This window comes from Dipodomys ordii, unplaced genomic scaffold (assembly GCF_000151885.1).
Source record: "Dipodomys ordii isolate 6190 unplaced genomic scaffold, Dord_2.0 Scaffold288, whole genome shotgun sequence".
Lineage (NCBI taxonomy): Eukaryota > Metazoa > Chordata > Mammalia > Rodentia > Heteromyidae > Dipodomys > Dipodomys ordii.
Window position 1 is genome coordinate 284,877 of NW_012267504.1, and position 14,068 is coordinate 298,944.

The 14,068-nt window shown below is 40.7% G+C and overlaps 1 protein-coding gene and 1 pseudogene across 1 annotated transcript; both read right to left on the minus strand.

The window, feature by feature from the left end:
- Positions 1-1,595: 1,595 nt before the first annotated feature.
- Positions 1,596-10,360, minus strand: LOC106001345 (annotated as a pseudogene).
- Positions 10,361-10,452: 92 nt separating this feature from the next.
- LOC106001346 (olfactory receptor 7E24-like) lies at positions 10,453-13,799 on the minus strand. The gene is made up of 2 exons (XM_013036457.1): positions 13,778-13,799; positions 10,453-11,402 (listed from the first exon to the last, which is right to left on the minus strand). The coding sequence occupies exon 2, from the start codon at positions 11,380-11,382 to the stop codon at positions 10,453-10,455; it is 930 nt and encodes a 309-aa protein (XP_012891911.1). The 5' UTR covers positions 11,383-11,402; positions 13,778-13,799.
- Between the last annotated feature and the right edge of the window lie 269 nt (positions 13,800-14,068).

The following is a 14,068-nucleotide window of genomic DNA, read 5'->3' on the forward strand; positions in this document are numbered from 1 at the left end:
GTCTGAGCAAGGATACAGAAGTTACTTTAGTTCAGTACAGGGGAGATGACTGCAGGTGCAGGAAGAGAATAGGATAAGAATAGTGCTAATTGACTCCCTTGTACTTAGGGAGCAGAAGGGACTCAAATATTTTGATGTTCAAACAGCTCTACACCTGGCTTCCCTTGACTTTTTGGCCATCCTAGGGTCCAATTTTCAGCCTTCTGAGTATTCCAACCTCTCAACATTTTCCTGGTCTCACAGCTGGGCCTCAGAGATCACGAAAGGTTTGGCCCACTATGTAATGTTAACATCAAGGCTTAGGTCAGATTGCCCTTGCTGCTGTCGGGCATATCCGTGCACACCTGGGGTGTTGCCTCATGTCTGTATGTCCCTGGGAAAAAAGAGTGTGTGTGTGAGGGGGAGGAGTTAATCCTTCATGTTCTGTGTTTGGATACATTTTAAAAAATTGGGCCAAGAGGAGGAAGGTAAGTCCTTCAGGAGTCACACACAATGGCTTGATTGTGCCTCACTGGGGACCACAGAGCCAAAGTGGGGCACACCAAAATTTTAGACTGGAAGACCCAGAGGCTAGTGGCCTCAAGATGCTTTGCTATGGAATCCAACTTGGACACAGCCTGCTGCTCCAGATACCTCCACGCTGGCACCCCAGGTCTTGGCACAGTTTTCCAGGGAACATCCCAGTCATTACTTGAGCATCTAAAATTCAGTCCCCTTGAGATTTTCCTAAGAAATATAGCCCAATGTGTACTTCTCTATACTATCAGCTGAATTGAGAATCTACATAGGAACTTGACATTGATTTTAAAAAATCTATACTCTAGCCAACTTTATAATTTTGTTTTTTGTTTTGTTTTGTTTTGTTTTGGGGGGGAGTCCGGTCGTGGGCCTGAACTCTGGGCCTGGGCGCTGCCCCTCAGCTCTCCAGCTCAAGGCTAGCCCTCTACCACTTGAGCCACGTGCCACTTCCGGCTTTTTTTCTTTTTGCTTATGTGGTGCTGAGGAATCTAACCCAGGGCCTCATGCATGCAAGGCAAGTGCTCTACCACTGAGCCACCTTCCCAGACCTGCAACTTTAATATTTTTTTTGGACACAGATCCATGAAATTTTGTTAAAAACAGAACCACATTGCAGATTCTGCCTCACTTGTTTTTTTTATTATTTTATTTTTTAATAATTTTTTTCTTTTTTTAATTTTTATTTTTTATTGTGAAAATACAGTACAGAGGGGTTACAATTACATGAGCAAGGTAATGAGCACATTTTTAATCAAACATTGTTGCCTCCTCCTTTGTTTCCCTTTCCCATCCCTTCCTATCTCCCCCCAACACCCCTTGCTCACTGTATTTGATGTTGGTATAATTTGTGGAGGGGAAGGGAAAAAATTGTTTAAATAGGGATACAGGTGGACCCATTGCAACAATGTGATATACAAGATGTTATGTTGAAAAACAAACTTTATAACTCACTTTGTTTTGAAGAACACTTATGAAATGTTATTCAACCAGGCAGGCAAAATTGGAGACCATATTTATATCACAAACTGAACTGTAATACATTACCATAGGATTTAGACATTTTTGGGGTGGGGAACTTAGTGATGGGCCCTTCTGGCTTTCGGGCATTTCTGCATTTTCATTATTCTTGAAACCCAAGTGCTGATACAGTCACAGAGAAGGCTTTCCAAGGAGAGATGCCTCAAGGCCTCCTTTACCTCTCTGTTCCTCAGCATTTGAGGGGTACATCATCAAGGTCACTGCATTTTTAGCAGAAGAATCAGCAACCTTGGAGCTCATATACAACTGAAAAACTGTCCTATGGAATAAGGAAATGACAGAGAGCTGAGGCCCAGAGATAGAAAAGGCTTTGTATCTCCCCTTCATCATAGAAACCCTCAAGATAGAAAAGGCAATCAGGGTGCAAGGGAAAATAATTCTAGAGAGAGGAACACTGGCAAATACACCACTTGCGGCATAGACAATGATGTTATTGATGGAAGTGTCAGAACAAGCCATGTTCCTGATCTGGACAAGCTCACAAAACAAGTGTGAGATTTCAAGATCAATGCAGAAGGAAAGTCTTAGCAGCATGAGACTGTGGAACATGGTATTCATGGTAATGGCCAGCAGGGATATTATAACTATCAGGACACACAAACTGGGGTAAATTATGGCTTGTATACCTCAGGGGGTGAGATATGGCCATACAAAAGTCATAGGCCATCATTGTAAGAATACAACATTCTGAACCACGAAAAACCCAAGACAAAGCAGACCTGGGTGAGGCATCCAGTGTAGGAGATGCTATGGTCCTGGGCCTGGATGCTCACCAGCACCTTTGGGATGTTGGTGGGGCTGTTGCAGATATCTGTGAAGGAGAGGATGTAGAGGAAGAAGTACATGGGGGTGTGGAGGTGGGAATCAGCCTCTTCAGCCCTCCTGCTCAGTACCTCATTACACAGCTATTTCACTGTCATTCTAGTCCCAGGAGAGCATGTCCTTGAAGACTGTGGGTGCAGCATGGAGGTGAGTGTGACTCATTCCCTGAGCCGTGAGCCAAGCTTGGGTTGTCCACATCTATGTGTTGCTTCTGCCCCACCTCATTACTCCCACCTTGAACACACTGCACATGGTGCTTGCCCAGTTGGCCTTGGATTATGTACTACATCTAGCCTTAACCTCCATGTTGTCCTGCTTCCACCTTCCATGGGATGAGATTTAAATCTTGCACCACTGATGTGTAGATGGCCGTGTTTTCTATCTTCTAATTCATACAGAAAATTCTAATGTTCACTTTTTGAGTGTGAAAATTATAAACAGGGCTGTTAGTAGACTTAAATGACCTGAAAACTTTAGAACACCACCCAAACTAGGAATGGTAGCAGCAACCTCACTTGTGACTTTTTAGATGAATTTGCGACTTAACTTCATATCAGTCAGTGTCAGATTCTGGGCACTGGTGGCTCACACCTCTAATCCTAGCTACTCAGCAAGCTGAGATCTAAGGGTTGCAATTCAAAGTCAGCCCAGGCAGAAAAATCTCCAAGACTTCTCAATTAACCAGCAAAAAGTTAGCAGTGGAGCTCTGGCTCTAGTTGGAAGAGTGTCAGCCTTGAAGCTAAGGGGCAGTACCTAGGTCCTGATTTAATCCCCATTACACACAGAGGCACACATAAAGACGTGCATACAGTGTCAGAAAATCAGTAATATGAATAGAGGAGTGGCAGGTGAAGGGTAAAGGGCAATTTTGTTTGTGTCAGAGAAGAATTCAGGTCAAATTCCTTTTGCACTGAACTTGGAGAAAAATAGGGATGGTTAAAATTTGGGTAGAGAGCTTTGTAATAAGAAATCTTGTTTTAAGAGTTTGCTATACAGAAATAAGAGGTGGGTGCATATATGCTACAGAGGATGAAAAATCTTGAAAGGATCTTTTCTTTGCCAATCTTGGAGCTTGAACTTGGGGTCTGAACACAGTTCCTGAACTTCTTTTGCTTAAAGCTAGCACTTTACCACTTGAGGCACAGAGCTACTTCTGGAATTTTCTGTCCATGTGGTGCTGAGGTATCAAACCCAGAGCTTCATGCATGCTAGGTAAGCACTCTACCACTAAGCCACATTCCCAGCCACAGAAAGAGTTTTAAGATGGAAACTCATATGCATGGTACATTGGATGCTGTTGGAAATAAATTAGTCCAAGGGGAAATTGACCATGGAGAAAAGAAGAGAATTTCCAGATCAATCACTTTAGCGTGGTAAAATGTGTGAAATCTATGTACAAGAGGAAAGGTTAGGCCTGCATGCATACACAAATGTATCTAAACTATGAATATCAAGAAAAAAAGAGGGCACATCATCCTGGATTCATTAAGTATTTTAAATTTACCATTATGCTATCACTAAACAGAGCTCTAATTTTTCTATGAAAATTCAACCTTTAACTTACACTGTGAATTTTAAGACTAAGGAAACTTAAAAAAAATACACTAAGGAAGTGTTTTGCCATTCATCTTGGAGATGAATGACAAAATCTAAAAAGATGATCCAAACAAGGACATGGAAAAATCAACAGGAAGAAGATCAAGATAGGGGAAGAGGGGAATGATAAGAAGAGGAAGAAAAGAAACAAGGAAAATAAAACAGAAGAGAAATGAGGCTGATATAGAATGAGAAATCATACAAAGACAGGGAGAGACAGAAAATAAGGAGGAAAAAAAGAAAGAAGAAAGTGGACAGAGGAATAGGAGAAGAAAGAGAAGGAAATAATTCAGTGAGTGTGAAGATTGCAGACAATGAGGATGAGGGGGATGCAGAGAGGAACTCAACGTGAAAGATACAGTGTTTATAGTCTGAGCCCCATGATAATAACATATCTTTTTTTTCTGTCTACTAACTTATTTTAAAAGCACATCTTCAAGGGAGGACACCCATGGGGAATACCAGAAGACAGTTATGTGCCACAGAAGCTGCCATCATCCAATGACCTCCTTGAGTGTCCCCTTTCCAGTACATCCCCCTGTCCCAGTGCCATGCAAGCTAGGGATAGGTGGTGGATTTTCCATGTCTTGTCCACACATAGTTACAGATTCAATGGAGACACAAGAGGGCAGTAGAAGGTCTCAGGCTTATTATTATTATCATTATCATCATCATCATCATCATCATCATCATCATCAACATCATCATTATTATTGTGCTGGTTCAGGGGCTTGGAATCAGGGAGGGCCTGGACCTCGTCCCTGAGCTTTTTTAATACCATTTCTAACTTTTTGGTGGTTCATTGGAGATGAGAACCTCATGGACTTTCTTACCTCATTTTTAGTCTAGTGTCTCAGATCCACCCTACTGAGTAACTGGAATTACAGGTGTAAGCCACTGGAACCTAACAAAGTCTTATTTTTATTTTATTCTTTACATAACCCTGGTTCCTCCTCGAATATGATTCAGTCATTTATGAAGATCCAGAAGTCACACACTGACTTTCATTTTCTCACTAAAGGGACATAAAAGGGGTGGTCCAATTCCTGAAAATCCTAAAATATCAAGTCTAACTCTTCTGTACCAAAAGACAAGCAAAAAAGAGAGACCATGCAGTAGAATTGTTCATTGTGGAAGCATGTGACATGAAGATGCTATGGGAACTGAGAAGTTCAACAATTCATTCTATTAAAGCATGGACACGCATTCACGAACATAGGGAAAGAAAAGGCTTGTCATCTCACGTGGAAATACAGCCAGGTCTCTCTTTTCAGGTTCTTCTCAGCTCCCCTTTATCTGGGTACCATTTTGAAGAGTCTTAAAATCTACTGCCATACAAAGAACATCGAAGATTTTCTTTACGGCAATTTCTAGTACAAAAGGGGCAAAAATATTAGTTCTCAATCCATTTGTCCATCGAGGGGAATCTGGCTGATTCCCTATCTTGATTGTGGTAAACAGTTCTCAGCCTCCTGAGTACCTAAAATTTCAGGGGTGAGCCACATAGGAGAACATGTAGGTGTTCAGAGCTATAAACCCTCTTAGCACTGATATGCCTGTATCCCAAAGGTTAATGTGAAATGTATGTATTTATTATTTTTTAATTTCTTTAGAAAAAGATTCCCTATGTTGGTTTATGAGTATTATGCATCTTGATCAATGTTACCCATTTCTATCCTCTCCCCACTACACCCTACCCCACCCATCCCCTTCAACTTATCTAGTTCCATTTCTATGTATGTACACTGAGTATTGTAACTGTGTTCACCCAGCCTCCCTCTCTGCATTCATCTTTCTTACTTCCCTGAAGCCCTATTGCTCCATTGACACTTTTTACAAAAATAGCAACATCAATCCTAAAATTAACACAGAATCACAGAAGACCTCATATGACCACAGTGGTCCTAAACAAAATGAGCATTTTTGAAGTTATCATAATACCTGACTTCAGGTTATAATAGCGAGCTATGGTGACAAAGAATAGCGCTGTATTGTCACAAAACAATCACAACAACGTGATGTGATGGGATGAAATGGGAACGAATGGAAGAGAATAGCCTAGAAATAAACCTACCCAGCTTTAGCTAATGATCAACGATTGTGCCCAAACATACATTAAAATTACACCACCATAGGCCCTGTGTAGTATCTGCCTTTTGCTTGGGCTAGATTTTAATTATGCAGATGATCCCCAGCTTCTCATCTTTCAACTGACAATTCTGTAAATTATGATGGGGTGGAGGCAAAGCACAATTTGCACAAACAAGGCTAGGCATATAGAATCTTGGCGCTTTTCCCCAGGCTATCCCTATGGGCTATCCCATGCTCTTTTTACATGCTTGCTGAGCAGAAACAGTGAGCAGGATTTCCCAGTCAGCCACGGGATTCCAGAACACCTGATGCATACACTGGAGTGTGCTGTGTGGTTCAGCCTCTATGTTTGGTGGATTATGTGCATATTAAAAGCATTCTTGAGTTGTAATATCTACAATTTATGGTGTAGTTTTGAGGATATAATCTTGTAATTCAAGAAGCATTAAATAACCAAAGATATTAAATCCTTTGCCTTTAAATTGCTCCAAGTTTCATTACAGATATTGTGAGGTCTGTGCTCAGGCTTGCTGGTTCAAGTGGAAGCTGGTATTGGAGTTCATTCTGGGTGGAATTGAGTGATTTGGCATAAGGCTGAGGAGATTATTGTAGCCTGCTATGCATATTTTCTCAGAGAGCTGAAACTGTAAACTGAGAAAGGTGCAGCACTTCTCAAAGGACAGATGGATGTATGCTTAAGTTTGTGGTTATGTGTCACAAGACCAAGAAACCCAAGAAATAATTGGTCATGATGAATGTTAGGCAAGTGTGTTTGAAAGGTGAGATTCTAATCGGGCTTTTATGACTGATGAAAGAGCAGGCTGGATTCACTGGCTCATGCCTGTAATCCCAGCTAACTTTGGGAAGCAGAGATAGGATATTTGCATTTTGGTACAGCCTAGGCAAAAAAATGTTTGTTGGGGTCAAATGTATCTATATTCCCATCTCTGCAGGAGGCAGAGGTATGACAGTTATTGTTCAAGTCCCACCCTAGGAAAAAACAAGAATTCATCTTTAAAAATCAAAGCAAAAGAACTACAGACAGGACTCTAGAGGTGGAGGATTTTCTTAAGAGTGGAAAGACTCAGAGTTTAAATCCAAATACCATCTCCTTATCTAGGAAGGAAGGAAGGAAATAAGGAAAGAAGGAAGGGGGGCTGGGAAAGTGGCTCAGTGGTAGAGCACTTGCCTTGCATGCATGAGGTCCTGGGTTTGATTTCTCAGTACCACATAAGCAAAAAAGAAAAAAGCCAGAAGTGGCACTGTGGCTCAAGTGGTAGAGCACTAGCCTTGAGCTGAAGAGCTGAGGGACAGCGCCCAGGCCCAGAGTTCAGGGCCCATGACCAGAAAAAAAGAGAAGGAAGGAAGGAAGGAAGGAAGGAAGGGAGAGGAGGGAGGTAGCAAAGAAGGAAAGAAGCAAGGGAGTGAGGAAGAACAAAAAGAAAAATGAAGGAAGAAAGGGAAAGTGAGAGGGAGAGAGAAGGGAAGGGAAAGGAAAGGAAAGAGTAGAGAAAAGAAGAAGAGCTTTTGTTAAGAAATGACATGATCTTTTATTCTCATTAGAAAATGAAAACAGGATAATGGTACATTTATGAGGACTTGAGCAATCCACAGGCACAATAAAATTTATTTATAATCCCTTAGGTGATTCACAGGCACAATTATAGCCACACAGTACTTGAAAGTAGGCTACTGTAGCCTATATTTGGTGATGACCTTTGCTCTCTGAGCACATTTGACCATACAGGTTGACAAAATGTCTTCATTCCTCAAGTGACCATTTATTGATGTATTGATCAAGAAAAGAGAAAAGCATATTAGTAATGTTCATGCAATTGATGCTCTGTAGATTATTTCATTGGTAATGGTTGAAAGATGAAAATTATAACCAATATTTCTTTGGGCTTAAAATGTAGTTTCATGGTTTCCTTCATTTGTAATAATTAGAATATGTCTATGATATTCTTATCAGAGGATCACAATAGACCAATCACTAAGTGCATAGGACCATATATAATGAAGCCTATCTTGGAAACAAGAGGTCATTATTATGTTCTGTTTGCAGTATCCCTGAATTTTTTGCTTTAGTTTTCTGTACCCTTTGTCTTATATATAAGTTTATCTGATCTGTGGAAGGGAAAGAGCATCACATAAAGACCAGGACAAAGGATGAACTAATACAGCAATGATACTCACTAGACACTATGTTGGCATACGTCTAAATTAGGGGACCCTTTAAGGGTATTGTTTGTATTTTGAGAATGGAGGAAGGTCCGGGTGGGGCCTGAACTCTGGGCCTGAACACTGTCCCTCAGCTCTTCAGCTCAAGGCTAGCATTCTACCAACTGAGCCACAGCACCACTTCCGTTTTTTTCTTTTTTGCTTATGTGGTGCTGAAGAATCGAACCCAGGGCCTCGAGCATGCAAGGCAAGCGCTCTACCACTGAGCCACCTTCCCAGCCCTTGACACTATGTTGGAAATGAACTTTACAACTTGGGGCAGAAGGGAATGGGGAGCGGTTAGTGGGAGAAAACAAGGGAGGAAGTAACTTCAAAATTCTATGCCTCCATCATAAAGAATGACATCACCTCATTTGTTAGGAAATGGAAAGACTTGGAAAAAATTGTATTAAGTGAAGTAAGCCAGGCACAAAGAAACATAGGTCCCATGGTTTCCCTTATTTTCAATAACTAGTATATATCTAGGACAATCAGAAAAGGTAAAAAACTATGTACATATGACCATATAAGATGATGCTAAGCAAAATGAACTCCAAGATAGGGACACGAGGTTTTATCTTTCTTGCTGTTGTTTCTATTGCATTTAAAATGTACTATGATTTGTTGAATGTTTTCCCCTCATGGTATAATCCCTGTTTTAACAGTATTTGATTCTGGTGTCCTGCATCTTGTATTTCATTTGCCTAATTTGGGGAGGGGAGGGGAAATAACAAAATGCTGAAATAAGGATATAGGTTGATACATTGTAATAATAAGATGTATGAGACACTATGTTGAAAATCAACTTTACAACTTGGGGGGGGAGGGAGGAATTGGGGAGGTGTGGAGGGAAGGGATGGTTGGGGAAAACAAAGGAGGAGGTAACAATGCTCGATAAGAAATATACTCATTACCATACTCATGTAACTGTAACCCCTCTGTACAGTTTCTTAACAATAAAAGTATGTACTAAAAATAAAAACAAAATTAAATGTACTCATTACCTTACTTATATGATTGTAACCCCCTGTTCATCACCATATATATATATATGTGTGTGTGTGTGTACATATATATATATATATATATATAATAACTGAAAAGATATAATCACCAATAGGAAATAGCAACCACAACATTAAGGGGCATAATGGGATAAATAAATAAAGGGTGATGGTGAGTGACCACTAGTGAAAGAATGACAAACGGCTAAATAGAAAAATCTGACCCTTCCTGTGATTCAGATCACAGAGTAATAGAGAAAGGTGTTTGAAGCAGGAAAGGAAAAATGGACATCATAAAGAACAGGAAAGCATTTTGGGGAAAAAATATTAATCAGAAAGAACTCTGAGCATTGGTGACTCAGTTTGTAACCCTAGCTATTCACAAGGCTTAAATCTGAAGGAATACAAATAAAAGCCAACCAAGAAGTAAAGAGAAGGAAAGGAAAGAAAGAAGGAAAGAAAGGAAAAGAAGAAAAGGGAGGAAGGCAGAAAGGAAGGGAAAGAAAGAAAGAAATGTAGAAAGAAAGGTAGAAAGAAGAAAGAAAGAAAGAAAGAAAGAAAGAAAGAAGGAAAGGAAGGAAGGAAGGAAGAAAGAAAGAAAAAGTGAGGAAGAAAGAAAAGAAAAAAGAAAGAAAAGGAAGGAAGGAAGGATGGAAGGAAGGAAGGAAGGGAGGGAGGGAGGGAGGGAGGGAGGAAGGAAGGGAAGGAGGAAGGAGAAATTAAGAGGAATAGTGAAAGAAGATGACTGGTAATATCGTGAGAATGAGGAAGGTACAGGGTCTCACCGTGCTCTCTTTATGGTCACACCACCAATGACCTAACTTCCTCCTATAAGGCTCCATCTTCAAAGCTTTCACCATCCCAGGATACCAGAAAGTAGAACATGTCTTGAACTTGATAGATTCCAGGTAACATTGAAGATCCAAACTATAGAAGTTCTCAAATGAAGTGATGTTTACAGATGAAACATCATCGTCATCATCATCAGAACTGCTGAAACTCACAAGTGTGCTTCCAATTTTAAGTGCTTGGTTTTGCAGAATTTCATGATTTACAAACCCAGATAACATAACCTAAGTATGTATGTATGTATATATATATGTATGTATGCATATATGCGTGTATATGCACATGTATATGTGTATACACACACACACATGTATTAGGCTGTCATTTTCACTAGCCTCTGAAGGGCTGTCTTGATGTCTCTGTTCCTCAAACTGTAGATGAAAGGGTTCAGCATGGGGGTGACCATAGTGTACATCATGGAGAACACCACCACCTTCCTGGGGGCAACTGAAAGAACTGAACTACAGTAAACCCCAATGGCAGTCCCATAAAACAAACACACGATGGACAGGTGAGAGCCACAGGTGGAGAAGGCTTTGTATTTCCCACTAGCTGATGGGACTCTAAGAATAGAAGAAACAATGCGAACATAAGAATACAGGATTCCAGAGACTTGAAGACCACCAAAGACTAAAGCATGGAAAAAGATGAATATATCAGTAGTTGAAGTATAATCACACGCAAGCTTAAGGAGCCGAGGAGGGTCACAGAAGAAATTAGGAATTTCTGTGACTGCATAGAAGTTAAATTGTGACACCATCAAGCAGTGCGCCAAGGAATTCAAAAGGCTGATTGACAATGACAGAAGGACCAGTATGCCACAGAGGCGGGGGTTCATGATGATTAAGTAGCGAAGAGGATGACAGATGGCCACCAAGCGGTCATAGGCCATCACTGTCAAGAGTAGACTGTCAAAGGAACCGAACAAAGCAAAAAGGGCCACCTGCATTAGGCAGCCAGCATAGCTAATAGATTTGCTCTGAGTCTGGAGGTTTGCCAGCATCTTGGGGATGGTGGTGCTGCTGAATCCAATGTCAGCTAATGACAGGTTGCAGAGGAAGAAGTACATGGGGGTGTGGAGGTGGAAGTCAGAGGTGACAGCCTTGATGATGAGCAGATTCCCGAGCACTGTGATCAGGTATATGAACAGGAACACCACAAAGAGGACAGGCTGCAAGTCTGGATCATCTGACAGTCCCAGAAGGATAAATTCTAAGACACTTGTTAAGTTCTGTGGCTCCATGTAGCTAGAACACCTTTTGAACAAAAGAGGTTATGGTATAAGTAAAGTAGTATAGTACTATGCATGTCATTAGCAAATTACCTGCATTTTTCATTCATTCAGCTAAAAAGTCTACTTACATTTGAGCAGTGAATAATTAAGATCAGGTTTAATTTTTTTCTTCCATAAATTCACATGGCATTGGTAACTGCATGTGTGGTTGATTTGTGTATTCTTTCAGAAATGGAAGTGTTTCTCAGTGGCTCACAGCTTATCCAGCATGTCTGAGACCCTGGGGAAAATTTCCAGTAATGCATGGAAGGAAGGAGAAGAAGAATGGGAGAAGGAAGCAAAGGGGAAAGGAAGGAGGGAGGAAGAAAGTGACAAAAGGAAGAAAGGGAAGGAAGGCAGAAAGTGAGGGAAGGAAGAAAGGGAAGAGGAGGAAAAAAGGAAGGAATGGAAGGTGAGAGGAAGGAAGGAAAGAAGAGAGAGAGGGAGAAAGAAAGGAAAAGGGAGAGAAAGAGGGCAGAGGAAGGAAAGAAAGGCAAAAGAGAAAGGGAAGGAATGAAGGGAAAGAAGGAGAGAGAGGAAGGGAAGAATGAAGGAATGAAGGAAGGAAAGGAAGAAAAGATGGAAGAAAAGGAGAAAGAGAAGGAAGGGAGGTCAAGAACGAGGGAGCAAGGGAAGGAGGAAAGAAAGAAAGGAGGAAGGAATAAACAAAGGAGGGAGGGAAGGAAATAGGAAGGAAGGAAAGGAAGAAAGGGAGGAAAGAAGAATGAGGAAGAAGGAAAGGACAAAAGGAGGGAGGGATGAAGAGAGGGAGGGATAAGAAAAGAAAAGGAAACCAGAGAAGGAGGAAGGAAGGAAGGAGGGAAGGAAGGAAGGAAGAGAAACAAAGAAAGAAAGAAAGAAGAAAAGGAGGAGGAAAGGATGGAAGAAAGAAAGAAGAAAAGGAGGAGGAAAGGATGGAAGGGTAGGAAAAGGTAGGAATAACTATAAAGTATAAAATTTCTCTGAATGTGGGAATTCATTGTGTTGATGCAAAGAGACTAGAACTTTGTATCTTCCATTATTTCTTCATTCTACCTGACTCTTACAACTCCCTTTTCATTGAGTTTCTACTCCATGTCAATGCTTTCACATCATTCCCTTTAGAGACCTTAGGCTAAAGAACATTATGAGACATCCAGTGTAGAGAACACAAGAAAATATCTACTCTCTATCTTTAGAGAGAATCCATGGAATATGCAATATTTTTTCCAAGCTGGATGTTGGTGGTAATCCTTGGTACTCAGAAGATTGAGATCTGAGGATAGTGGTTTGAAGTCACGTCAGGCAGGAAAGACTGTGAGACTTGTATTTCCAATGAACCAACAAAAGAAGAAAGAGAGAGAGAAATCGGGAAAGAAAAAGAAGGAAGGAAGGATGGAAGGGAGGAAGGGAGGAAGGGAGGAAGGGAGGAAGGAAGGAAGGAAGGAGGGAAGGAAGGAAGGAAGGAAGGAAGGAAGGAAGGAAGGAAGGAAGAAGGGCAGCTTCAGATCAAGTGGTAGAGCACCAGCTTTGAGAAAGAAAGTTCAGGACAGTGACCTGAGATCAAGCCCCAATATGTTCATAAAACGAATTGGGACAAAAGACTATTGGCATTGATGGCTATCTGCCCTGTATATCCTTCTCTCCTGACATGGGTCAAGACCAGAGCGTCTTAGAACATGCCAATCTCTGGGACAATGGACTTCCAGGAACCACAGGAGTTAATTGATAAATATGCCGGAAAAAAACACAGAGACAAACAATTCAGAGAAAAATTGGTTCAAACAAGAGGGGAAATTTTCAGGATCCAAACAAGTCACTGGTGACCACCTTCCAGAAACTCAATAAAGTACAGGCCTTTTTTATTTTTTTTAATGTCAGACCTGGGATTGAACTCAGATCCTAGGTACTGTCCCTGACCCTTTTTTTGCTCAAGGCTGGCACTCTACCACTTGAGCCACAGTTCCACTTCTGGCTTTTTGATGGTTAAATGGAGATGAGCACCTCACATACTGTCCTGTCTGGGATGGCTTTACACCATGATCCTCAGATCTCAGTCTCCTGAGTACCTAGGATTACAGGGATGAGCCACCAACACTCTGTTCTGCCCATGACTCTTATTGTATTAGACACCACAAAACAGATCCTGAGAAAACAGACTGTCAGATCACCTGATGATACCTCTGACCACATCCAGACAACACCTGTGACTTGGGACTATTTTATCTATGAGTACCTTTCCACCCCTGATCCCCGATTATTCCTATATAACCTAAGGCAAATATACATACCAGGAAGATGGCAGGAAATTGATTGAAATGTTATTTACCCATGGCCTGACTCTGCCACTTAATAAAATCTCCTAACTCTGAAATTCTAAAACAGTTAAAAAATAAAAATAGCAGGAGGAAAAATGGCAAAGCAATAATAATAATAATAACAACAAAATAGTAAAAACTTTCAGCAATATAGGGAAACATAAACATGCAGATGACAGGAAATATTAGTTGAAGGATATGACTTATTCTACCTAGTGTATTAATAACAATAATTTCTAATATTTATATTTCCAAATTATCTGAATCTCTCATGTTTAGTCATATGCAGTGTCATGATTTTTCAGTTGAAGCTCAGTGTACTTGGAACAAGCAGAGACAATTTACATTACCACATAAAA